At 43.8% G+C, this 13,323-nt stretch overlaps 1 protein-coding gene across 2 annotated transcripts in view; it reads right to left on the bottom strand.

The window, feature by feature from the left end:
- Positions 1–2,900: 2,900 nt before the first annotated feature.
- Positions 2,901–13,323, bottom strand: part of ACVR2B (activin A receptor type 2B) — a 411,235-nt gene continuing 400,812 nt past the window's right edge. For both annotated transcript variants that reach the window (XM_085632027.1, XM_085632026.1), the window contains exon 11: positions 2,901–6,079. In XM_085632027.1, coding sequence (XP_085488153.1) covers positions 5,885–6,079 — 195 coding nt within the window. In that variant the 3' untranslated portion in view covers positions 2,901–5,884. The remainder of the gene's footprint in view (positions 6,080–13,323) is intronic.

Raw genomic sequence — 13,323 nt, 5'->3', positions numbered from 1 at the left:
AAAAATTATATTTTACATCTATTTAGGTACACAAATTAAAAACAGACTCCAAAACATATTATGGACTGTAAAAAGAGACAAATAATCTCTTTTTGCATAAACAAGCACTCTTCTCCCGCCTTATTTAACAAAGTTGTACATTTCGTATAATTATTCTACTTCCTTGGGTTACTTGGATTCTAACAATATTCATTGATCATTGCTCTATTTGAGTGCATTGCAGATCAAATCGGACATTTACATAATAATGTTTTTAATGACTTTGACTGCAACTAGGTGTGTAGGGTTACAATACTAATCAAAAGAAGCTGAATATGACTCATGAGTGTAGGGCCACATAAAATTAAAAAAAAGAAAACCAACATTCTTATAGAATAAATGATGGCCCTAGTCTCTTTACATTAAAAAAGGAGAGCAAAAGCATGCAATCCCTATGTAACTTTTTTGGGAAGAGCTTGACAATTACCTCAATTTTAGCTGGACCCATTCCTATTTAGTTGAAATGTCAAAACATTTTCTACGGATCCACACTGAAAGAAGCCAAACAAACAGTATCCAAATGCAAACTGCCATATAAATAACTGGACGGGAACTGTACTTTCTATATCCGAAGTGGCATTGGTCTAGAGTTATATATTTATTTTTCTGCATACAAATTTATGTGATTGGCGGACTGTCAGAAATCATATTTTAGTGTAAAGTGTGTGCAGCAGCTATTACATTGATAGGAGAATAGAGTGCCGTTTAAAGTGTTAAATAACCTTTTTTGTAATCATTTCATAATTTCTTCCAATTGCACAGATGTACCACTGAAACTTCTTTTAGTGTTCTATAATGAATTTCACTCTATATTTCATGAGCCACTTTGATTTCAGGATCCCATTAAATATCAACATTACATTTCTTATTTGGCAAGTCTCTGATGTTGCCACATACTTGATAAAGGATCTGACAACTATTTGTCAAGTCATTCAAGAGAGAAATATTTCTTTCAAGAGTGGCACATCGACATAGGAATCATAGTAAGTAGAAAGGAACAGTTTTAGTGTCCTTATGACTGAAACCCAGGAGTCCAACATCTTGCTAATGTAAAAACAAAAACAATGAATAAACACTATGCATAGTTTGATGTAAAATAACATTTAGCTAAACTAATGTATGTAGTTGTGTCTCCAAATTTGAATACTGCTTTGCAAATTAGGTGCACCCAAATCTGTCACTTTTTTAAAACGGCCTAGCTTTTCTCAAAGTCTGTCTCAAGTTTACGCTTTAAATAAATTCTATTTGAAACATGTTTCAAAGGTACTCTAAATTGGACACTGTTTAACTGTTCAGTGCCTTTTTTCATGTGCAAATCCTTTTTGCTGTGTTTACTGTCAAAAACTAAAAATAAAAAAAATACTTAGTGTGCCATAGGCTGTATACCGTCAAAGTGCGCCATAGACACTTGCACCATCTGTTTGTAAACATACATTTTAAGTCTGCAGTACTAAATTGCTTTTGCCTACAGATATCATCATGCTTTCTCGGTGTTCCACTTTAAAGCTGTTGCTTCTGGTCAAAACGGCTGCATGTGAAGCCTACCATATCAATTTTAAAATGTGCATTTAAATAAAATTCCAGACTTATCTATACATAATGGATATATTAATCAGCTGTAGATGGCTTCTTTTTAATGGCATAACAATATAATTTTCCATCTAGATTGTAGGGTGAATGCCATAAAACCAGATTCTTTATGTAGTGCAAAAATTGATTTTTTCAATGTACAAAAAGAGCCCAAAAATACACAAGTAAAGTGAATGGGTAAACTCAAAAGAAATGTTGACCAACTTTGTTAATGTAGGTAGCAATAGTACTTTGTTAACATGATGGGTATCAAGGGGACATGCAACAAGGACTAAAAAGAACAAAGCATAGCTGTACTATGACACTACAAGGAAAATATACTCCGGTTAAATCCATGTCCCAATCTTTCCTATTTAAAATCTGTTTGCAATTAATTTATGACTCCTTCAGTTGTATTGTATTATATATATATATATATATATATATATTTTTTTTTTTATGAAATTGGCATGTCCATTTAGACAATTTAATGTCTAAGTCATAAAGGACACTAAAAATGAATTATGCGGCTTGATCTAAAAATGATATCCAATTAATTTTCCTTGAACCATTTTTACCTGGCTAAGTTTATTTTCCGTTCTGCATTTGTTTCACAGTCAACAACGTTTATTTAAAAAAATCAAATTACTGTGTGGGTGGTTTTACTGGAGTATAGCTTTTAAATGATGCTGGTACCACTGTTTAATTTATGCCCCGTGAGCTATTCCAACACCCTAGGATCCCCAATATTGATATATATATTATAACACAATTACGTATCCTGGCCTGATTTAAAAAAAATATATATATTTACAGGTATCAGACTAGCAAACATCTTTCAATAAGATAACATAAGACCAGAAGAACAGAACCTACAAGCCTTGCCTCAAAAACCCAAAATGGTTCACCCCTCTATTGTATGCTTTCTTTAACATAAAAAGCAAAAACCCAATTATTATGTTGAAAATACATGCATGCAAATTTTATTTACCTTGCAAGAAAAATAATTTTGCAATTTGTTTTCCATTATAGTAGCTAGGAAATACATCAATCAACAACCCCGTCCAAAGATAACTTACTTTTTATGAGGATATTAAAGCTGGCTGGCTTATTTAAACATCAGGATTTTAGGGGTCATTCAATAAACAGGCTACATTTTAAGGTTCATGATTCATACAGCATGGTCCTTTAGATCGCAAGGCTCACATAATGTTGAGATCTTTGCAATGGGTTTATGGACCAGCAAGTTCACTGGGTCTTTCTATACATAATATTGACAAACCAGAATAATGTGTTGCCAGTGACTTTAATTTATTTCTGCTATTACAACTGTGTGCTTAGCACACAACTTTCTATAAACAAAAGGCCTCGACAAGCAATCAATTCACCAGTCCCATCTCATTCGTGATACTTCAAGACTTACTGGGTGGGTGCATATGTTTCAGTTTCCTCTTCAAGAATACCACACAGAATTACATTTGAAATAATTAATGAAATGAACGAGGTAAGATATGTCACCAGAAAACAATCTTTCAAAACAAAGGCAAGATGTTCCCATAAAAGTATTCCTGAATATCTGACAGCTTGTCAAACTTAAGCTTTACATATCAGTGTTTATACTTCTAAGTAAGGTAATGTCTTAAAAGACAAACGGTCTACAAAAAGCTATAAAATAATGTATGGCACTTTCAATAAATACTTTAAAGCTTCTTAAGGAAATTCGGTATTTGAAAGCAACTGCTGTAAACCTTTTTCAGCCGGTGTAGATAATGCTGAAGAAAAAAATCCATTATGCACATAGATCATAGCAAAGTGACAGTGCATCTTTTTCTTCAGTCATTAAACTCCAAGAGCATCATAAAAGAAGAGACCATCAAAAGAGAATTCTTCTACCCAAAAACAACGTATTCCTTTTAAAAATATTGGTGCCCACACTTACTCACGGAGAAGAAAGGCAGAAAGCAGCACAGTATCCGCAAGCTAGATTTCAACAACATTATAAAATTAATGTAAATTCCGTTTTTGCTAACATGCTCATGGCCGAGGTCACAAGGAAACTTCAATCAACGTCTTGTGAGCTGGACCACAACTGTGCTACACAATGGAAATCAGTGATCACGGTGGAGGCATCAAAACAACTGCTACAGGTCCTTCAGCCATTAGTGGGTTTCCTTTTGTAAAAATGCAGGTCAGAGATTTTAGCTTTTAAAGCTAAAATATTGCAGTAAAAGTACCATTAGCTATGTAAATTCACTGAACAGCAATTTAGCAGGATTATTGACTTAGAAGATTAAGAAAATATTGTGTCGCCATTTACATTAGCTAAAAATGTAATCTGGATACAACAAAATTACAATGGAAAATTAGTGCTATAGAAATAGGCAACACTCTGGTGCCAATGCCTTTAACAAACATTTAGGAGAATCCTGTAATAACAGATACAAAGGTATTTGGGGAAATTTTTTCTCTCAACTGAAAAAATGTCATAGGCCCATTTGCTGAAGACATTGAAAATGGTTAGATTTTTGACTGTTATTCTCTGAGCAAAGATCCCATTATCATTTGATAACACAAAAACGACATACTGTTCGGAACAAGACAACAAGTAGTAACAGAGTGAAGACAGCCATCACAAAGATTGAATAATGCTCATGTACCTTATATAGGCAGTTATTCTACAACTGTACACAGTTATTTACAATGGTGCATTTTATAAAACAAAACATGGTAGCACTTCCTAAGAGATTTTGGAACTTATTTTTCATTTTTTAAAACTCCCTCGTCATAAAAGCGAACTTACATTAAAATATACTTGCTACAAGACAACACAACTAATAAAATATATAATAAAACTCATACAAGTAGAAAAATCTGAGGTATTTCTGGTTTGAGGTGGTCTGTGGCCATGACGTGTTTGATTTTCAGTTCAGACCTCGGAAGCCACTTAACTTGTGTATGTGATTTTTTTTGTTTTTTATTATTTTGAAACATTGCAGGTTTTGCAAATTAAAAAAATATTTAAGTGTTGAATCAGCAGCATTAGGGACATTCACTGACTAGAGCAAGATTATGGCATAATTGAATAATTTTAGTTAGAATATGCACCACTTTAAGACAAAGAGCTCTAAATCCAGGATAAGGAGAAAGGAATGTCATAACTCCGTTCTATATTACCTCTGAAAATGTATACCCATGTAGAACCTCACGTCGGCTGCACTTAAAGTACTGAAGCAAGGTTGAGCAGTTAACCAGATCATCATACCTCTACTAAAAAATTAAAACAAATATCTTGTGGCTGTTTTGTATCACTGGAAGTTTGGGCCATGCATAGTCACTCAACTGTGTGGCTTTAATCCCTGAATTGCCACAAAGAGAGGAAATACTTTTTTCCAAATTTACAAATTTGGCATTCACTTATTGAGAAAAAAAGGAGTTATTTGTCTACGCTATCTTCCACAACCAAACGTATTGGTTGACACCTTTGTAAATACTAAATCATTTTTATTTTATCACCCAAACCTGAGATAGTAAGAACTGATGTTCACCATGTCCGATGGCCCCAATATAGGGTTTGACCCACTTTCTCCATGCCCTGTAGATGCTGTTAAAATGCTCTGCCTCAAAAATATCCTTCCCTCTTATTAACAGATTTCCTGAGAAGTAGCTCAATAGCAAACAATGTCTGTCCAAATGCTGCAAAGTCCAACGCAACTCTCTCCCTCCCAACCTCCCGGTTTACTACCCTAATAGATGTATCATTCTCTTTCCCATTACTTTTTATAATCTGTTACAATGACACCCGTTAGATCCGTAAAAGACACGTCTGCTGTTTTTTGTAGCACACGGTCTAAAAGAAAGGGTAAAAGTGAAAATAATCCTTTTGAGGAAGGTGTATCTCATGTAACAGTCTGAAGGTTTCCTCCAAGGTTTGCAGCATTTCATTTTCTTAAATGGTATGTGGTTTTCCATAGGTCACAGATGTTCTCTGTAGAAGACAGACCAATAAAGAAACCTAGAAAATGCAGTAAAAACTGAAATGTTTTTTGAGGTTCTGAGGTACCTGCACCTTTCCTGCATTCATAAGTCGGCACCTGAATGCTTGCTGAGATGTCCGTTTACTTTAATACAGTAGAGCAATGTGCTGGTAAAATTGATCCAATCCAAAAATAATAATAAAAAAGTCAAGATAAAATAGCAGCTGCATTCATATGTTTTTTTTTCTTTTGTGTTTTTTTTCAAATCCACCGAGTCTGGAAAGACAGAAGTGAACAGGGTCTCAGATACTAGACTCTTTGGGTGGTAAGTCTACGTTAGTGACGGATGTCACAATAGAAACAAGGCAGTCCGAGGTAGTGCCATTTACTGATTTGCGAATTTGAGAAATGCGCTCTTCGACACAGCCAGCTGAGAGTCGAGCCTCTGCATCATGGTCCCAACATTCTTCAACTGTTATGCAGAGTTGCGCCAAGCCCTGTAGATGAAAAATTAATTACAGAGTTTAAGTACTCAGACAGGCAACACCATATTTTATGAGTAATATAGCAATTTAATACACCTGCACATACTTCATTATAGGAAACATACAGCAAGTCAAAATAACCTTTTTATAAAATATAAGTTAATAGTCTTCTAGCATTGATAAAAAATAATGGTACCTACAGTAATCCCTGCTGGCCACTGAATTGTAGCAGCTGATTTCCAAAACACTTCTAATATACAAAACTCAAATTTATGTTTTACACGACTGGCTGATATCCCTAGGCCAGTAGGGCAGTATGCATTTGTTGGACAAAGTAAATATCAGTAACCTGACACTACTGGAGCTCACCCTATCTTTTGACAACATTCACAAAGGAATGCCAAGTAAAAATCTGCGATAAATTAGATCTATTCTGTAAGAACCATACTAGCCGAAGTCATTTCGAATAATTAGAGATGGCTTTCAGTTCAGTGACTAATGTATGGAGGCCCCCACGAGCTGACTTAGTGGCCAATTATGTTTAACCTTCAAATGGACAGTCTGACAAATTTGGAAGCACAGGAGAATTTCTAAATAAATACACAGTGCCTTTATTTGCGCAGTCTAGTAACTTAGGGGCCACATGTACCATGCATTTTACCGGTCGCAAACGTCGGAAAGTTTGCAACCGTTAAAATGCATTTTTGCATGTATGAATTCCAATTTGCGTTTCGGTAACATGTTACTGAATCACAATTTGGATTTGCGAATACATATCGATTCCGTACTGGCAAAGGGACATGTTTAGGGCGTCCCTTCCTAATACTAAATCGCAGTGTTATGCAAGAATGTTTTGTGACCGAAATGTGGTCACAAAACATTATCATGTAACAACCTATTTCAAGTAGGTGGTAACCCATTCGCAAATGGGAAAGGGGTCCCCAAGGAAATCATTCTCCTTTGGGAATGGTAGTGAAAACGTTGCCACTGCCTGCTCTTAAACAATTGGGGGAAAAAAACGAACTGCTTTATTTAAAAGCAATCACAGACATGGTGGTCTGCCGACCCCAGAAGGCCACCATTCCCGCTATTTTAGAGATTCCTAATGGGTCGCATATTGCGACATAACTCATTAATATTCATGAGGGAGGTCGATATGCAACCCACTAGGAATCGCTAAATGAAACTCAGAGTTTCAAACATTAGGAAAGGCGATTACCTAATAGCAATTCGCCGAGAATCACAATTAGGTAATGGCCATTTCCAATAATGATACATATGGGCCTTATTTACCACGTGAAATGGTTCATGAAAATATTTAATGCTTCCCACATTAACCTTTCAAGATTGAAACACGCATTGGGAAAGCAAATAGGTCTCCCCCTTTGAGACGTTTTGGATTTGCCAATTGCTCGTAGCCACGCTTCACAGCCTCCCAGATGTGGTGCATGGCTAAAGAATATATATATCTATATATCCTGTTTCGTTGCAGATCAGGGTTGGATTGGTAACTAAGAAAATGAAATGTAAAAAACTTTTTTTTTTTCTTTAAAGTGGGTAGGGGGCAGTGGAAGAAACAGGTGACAAACAAGGTGGGGCACATGGAAGCAACACAGGAGAGGACTGGAGTGAACACGGAAGCAACACAGGGGAGAGCTAGAGTGAACACGGAAGCAACACAGGGGAGAGCTAGAGTGAACACGGAAGCAACACAGGGGAGAGCTAGAGTGAACACGGAAGCAACACAGGGGAGAGCTAGAGTGAACACGGAAGCAACACAGGGGAGAGCTAGAGTGAACACAGAAGCAACACAGGGGAGAGCTAGAGTGGACACGGTAGCAACACGGGGAGGTGCACGGAAGCGACACAGGGAAGGCTGGAGGTGCACGGAAGAAATACAGGGAGGACGGGAGGGGCACAGAAGCAACATGGAGAGGGTGGGAAGGGGCACAGAAGCAACACGGGGAGAGTGGGAGGGGCACTGAAGCAACACAGGGAGGGTGGGAGGGAGGGGCACTGAAGCAACACAGGGAGGGCGGGAGGGGCACTGAAGCAACACGGAGGGTGGGAGGGGCACTGAAACAACACAGGGAGGGTAGGAGGGGCACTGGGGAGAGCGGGAGGGGCACTGAAGCAACACGGAGGGCGGGAGGGGCACTGAAGCAACACGGAGGGTGGGAGGGGCACTGAAACAACACAGGGAGGGTAGTTGGGGCACTGGGGAGAGCGGGAGGGGCACTGAAGCAACACAGGGAGGGTGGGAGAGGCACTGAAGCAACACAGGGAGGGTGGGAGGGGCACTGGAGCAACACAGGAGGGATGCAGAAGCAACAGGGGGAGGGTAGGATGGGCGCTGAAGAAATAAGGGGACGGCAACAGGGACGCAGAAGCAACACGGGGAGGGTGCACAAGTAACATGGGGAGAAGCGAAGAAGCAACATGGGCAATAAATTCTGCTCAGCATCACTGGCTGCCAGTTGATAAAAATTCAGTTCAAGACACTATGCTGTGCCCACAGAATTAGGACCCAACAAGCACCTCCTGTCCTATCTGACCTGCTGGCGCCGTATTCACCGCGTTGTACGTTGCGCTCAGCACCTAGCTTTCGGGAAAGAGACACATTAAGTCCTCTGCTTTACCACTGCTGTCTGTACCCATTAAGAAGGTTGATGAAATTGGCAATATGCGTGGCAACTCAGTTTTCAAATCTTCAGCCTACTGTCTCCAGCCATTTACTATCCCTGTCTGGAGGAGGTCCTAAGGATGACGGTGACACTGCCCTTTTCCTTGCAGTAGTGAGTATGAGGGAACATGCCTCAACATGAGGGAATACATTTTGGATCTTTAGTGGACACCTTTTTCTTCTCCATTCTAGGGGTAGTTGCTTTGGCAGAGGTTAGTTTATGGAGCACTAATGTTCCCTGCTGAAGAATGCTATGCAGCAGAGGTAGAAACTAAATCTTCCTGTAGACCGGATTCAGTGTTTCCCAAAGAAAACATGTATCCTCCTTTTCTATCCCACCTGTATCCCGATGGCATCTGCAGCCCTCTTAACCACCCTGTGGTAGGTAGAAAAATAGTTGAGCAGAGGCGTCCTGCAGTGATCAGAATCAACTTCCTGGGAGGGGGGTTGCTTTAATGTACTCCCAAAGTGTTTCTTACTCCTCAAGTGCCTGGAGTTTTGCCTACTCGGACTCGTGTGAATGTAATAGCTGCACTGCTTGAGTGGGTGGAAGGCATTGCTGCTGCCAATTGTCCAGATACAGAAAAACTTTAGAAGACCACTGCTAGCCACTATGTGAATACTCTTGGTGCCATAATGCTGAAATGCAGCGTCTCGGGTTGGTAGTATTTTTTACTTAACACAAATCTTAGGTAGCAGTGATGTTACAGATGAACGGGTATGTGGAAGTAGGTTTCCCTCAAGTTAAGGGTCCCCAGATGGCCTCCTGAGCCCTGCACAGGGATGACATTTCACAGGGCTCTCATTTGAACGTGTTTCAATAGGATGTAGCAATTGACAGTCTGGAGGTCAAGGATGGGCCAGTGTACAGTCCTCTTTGGAGAGAAGTCAATACAATGAGAACACATTTTGTTCCTGCTTGTGTGGGGGTGTGCGTTTGATGGCTCCTATGAATGCTTGCACGTTAGCAGCTGCTGGTGTTCATGGTGGAATTTTGCTGAGTGTGTAGAACAAGTTACTAACCTTCGGTAACGATGTATCTGTAAGAAACATTAGTTAGTTAGATTCCTCACCTTAGAATATCCCCAGGCGTCAGACTGGATCCGGAAGATTTTTCGTCAGCAATACCCCTTGCGCGTCGCTAGGCGTCGTCTGCGGCTCCGCGTCCGTCGTCGGCGTCGTGCGCCGGGATGACGTCGGAGTACTTAGACGCCGCCCTCGCGCGCTGACGTCAGTTCTTGTACATAGCCTTCCGCGCCAGGAACGCAGAGCCATGCAAAGACCGACACTGGTGCCAAAAAGAAAATCTAGGGGCCTGAAAGGACAACCTTAACCCTAGATGTCAGTTCGCAGAACGGGGAGGATGGGTGGGTCGGTGAGGAATCTAACTAACTAATGTTTCTTACAGATACATCGTTACCGAAGGTTAGTAACTTGTTCATCTGAAAGAAACACGTTAGTTAGATTCCTCACCTTAGAATAGATACCCAAGCAATACCATCCCCGGTGGTGGGTCTGCGAACCAAGATCACACCAGAAAGTCCTGGAGGACAGAACGGCCAAAGAAGCCATCCCTCCGGACTTGGCTGTCAAGGCAATAATGCCTGGCAAACGTGTGTAGCGAAGCCCACGTCGCCGCCTGACAGATGTCCTGCAAAGGGACTCCCCGTCCCAAGGCAGTAGTAGCCGCCGTGGCCCGAGTAGAATGAGCGCGCAGCCCAACAGGAGGGTCCTTTTTAGCCAAGGAATAGCAGATTTTTATACACAAAACGACCCACCGAGAGATGGTTCGTTTGTGCACAGCTTTCCCCTTCTTAGCGCCCACGTACCCAACAAAAAGCTGGTCGTCCACCCGGAACTGTTTGGTGCGGTCCAGATAAAAGGAGAGCGCACGTTTTGGGTCCAGACGGTGGAGCCTCTCTTCCTCTTTGGAAGGATGCGGAGGCGGAAAGAAGGTGGGCAAGGTGACAGACTGCCCAAGGTGAAATGGAGTTACCACTTTAGGAAGAAAGGAGGGACGAGGCCGAAGGACAACCTTGTCCGGATGAACAGATAGAAAAGGAGGCTTTGAAGATAAAGCCTGGAGCTCACTCACCCGTCTAGCCGAGGTGATGGCTACCAGAAAAGCAGTCTTTAGAGTTAGAAGACGAAGAGGGCAATTGTGAAGAGGCTCGAAGGGAGCGCACATCAGGAATGTCAAAACCAGATTCAAGTCCCACTGAGGCATTACAAAAGGGACAGGAGGGAACGTGTGTGTAATGCCTTTGAGAAAGCGTGTAACCACTGGGGACTTGAAAAGAGAAGGCTGATCAGGAAGCCGCAAGAAGGCGGAGATGGCAGCAAGATAACCTTTCAGGGTGCCCAGGGCAGAGCCCTGCCGGGCCAGAGAAAGAAGGAAGAGGAGAACCTCAGAAAGAGGGGCGGAAAGGGGATCCACAGCCTTTGCTGTGCACCATGCCACAAATTTGTTCCACCGGCAGGCGTATACCGACTTTGTGGAGGGACGCCTGGCTGCCAGAATGATATCACAGACTTCAGGAGGCAAGTCAAATGGCATCAACTGCCGCCGCTCAATCTCCACGCATGGAGGTGGAGGCTGGACAGGTTCGGGTGGAGGACCGTCCCCTGCTGCTGCGACAGAAGATCCTCCCGAAGGGGCAGACGTATCGGGGGATCGGTCAACAGACTGAGTAGCTCGGGATACCAGTATCTTCGTGCCCAATCCGGAGCCACCAAGATGACTTGGGCCCGGTCGCGCCTGATCTTCTTCAGCACTCTGGGCAGAAGTGGTATAGGCGGAAAGGCGTACAACAGACCGCAACTCCACTCGTGACGAAAAGCGTCGCCGAGCGAGTGCCGCCTTGGAAATTCCAACGCGCAGAACTGCTGACATTGCGCGTTCTCTTCGGTGGCGAATAGATCTAACCAAGGCTCTCCCCACTGCTGAAAGAGGCCTTGCACCACTTCGGAGTTCAGACGCCATTCGTGATCCATCATGCACCGGCGGCTGAGTTCGTCTGCTCTGGCGTTCAGAGAGCCCGCCAGATGTTGAACCACCAGGGTGACGCCCTGGTGTTCCAGCCATGTCCAGAGGCGCAGAGCCTCCTGACAAAGGGTCCACGACCCCACCCCGCCCTGTTTGTTGCAGTACCACATGGCGGTGGTGTTGTCCGTGAACACCTGCACGACACTTCCCCTGACAGAGGGAAGGAAGGCTTTCAGTGCAAGCCGGATCGCTCTCAACTCCAACAGGTTGATGTGGAGACGAGACTCCGCCGGAGACCAGAGGCCTCTGATCTCCGCCTCTCCCATATGGCCACCCCATCCCAGGAGGGACGCATCCGTCACTACGACATGCTCCGGTTGGGGAAGGGAGAGGCTCTTGCCCTTGACCCACTCGCGGTCCGTGAGCCACCACTGCAACTGCTGTGCAGTACCCTCCGAAATCAAGACATGGTCGGACAGGTTGCCGTGATGCTGGGCCCACTGAAACTTCAGGTCCCACTGCAGAGCCCGCATGCGCCGCCTGGCGTGATGCACTAGTAGGATGCAGGAGGCCATCAGCCCCAGAAGCCGCAACACTAGCCTGACCGAAACCCGGGATAGAGGCCGAAAGATGGGAATCAGGGCCTGTATATCCCGGACCCGCTGTTCCGGAGGATGGACCCGGAACTGCGCCGAATCGAGAACCGCTCCGATGAAGAGGAGCTTCTGAGAGGGGCTCAAGTGTGACTTCGGCACGTTGATGGAAAACCCCAGCAAATGCAGGAGATCCGCCGTAGTCTGGAGGTGGGAGACGACTGCCTGGGGCGAGCCCGCCTTCAACAACCAGTCGTCGAGATAGGGGAAGACTGGGACCCCTGATCTGCGCAGATGAGCTGCGACCACCGCCATCACTTTCGTGAACACCCGAGGGGCACTGGTGAGGCCGAAGGGGAGCACGGTAAACTGAAAGTGCTCTTGGCCCACCGTGAACCGCAGGTAACGCCGGTGGGCCGGCAGGACGGGGATATGGAAATATGCGTCCTGCAAGTCCAACGCTACCATCCAGTCTCCAGGGTCTAGGGCAGCTAAAACCTGAGCCAACGTGAGCATCTTGAACCTTTCCTTTCGGAGGAAGGCATTGACGTTCCGGAGGTCCAAGATAGGGCGCAGGCCCCTCTTGCCCTTCTTGGGAACCAGAAAGTAGTGGGAATAACAACCACGACCTACTTCTGGACTCGGAACGCGCTCGACGGCCCCCTTGGCCAAGAGAGCCGAAACTTCCTCGCGGAGAAGATCCAAATGATCCCCCGAGATACGGTGGTGCTGCGGTGGCATGGCTGGAGGGGTCGTCTCGAAGGGGAGGGAGTAGCCCCTTCGGACGATTTGCAGCACCCACCTGTCCGATGTTATGGACCGCCAGTGGAGCAGGTGATGGCGAACTCTGCCGCCCACTGGCGTGGTATGGGCCTGAAAGCTCGGACTAGGAAGGCTTTGAGGCGGATGCTGCCGGGGTGGATGTGGGCTGACCACGTCGGCCTCCATTTCCGCCACGGCGGAAGCCACGTCCGCGACCGCGCGCAGGTTGGTT

This window comes from Triturus cristatus, chromosome 10 (assembly GCF_964204655.1).
Source record: "Triturus cristatus chromosome 10, aTriCri1.1, whole genome shotgun sequence".
Classification (NCBI taxonomy): domain Eukaryota; kingdom Metazoa; phylum Chordata; class Amphibia; order Caudata; family Salamandridae; genus Triturus; species Triturus cristatus.
The sequence above is the reverse complement of the archived record's forward strand: the minus strand, read 5'-3'. Positions and strand labels throughout refer to the sequence as shown.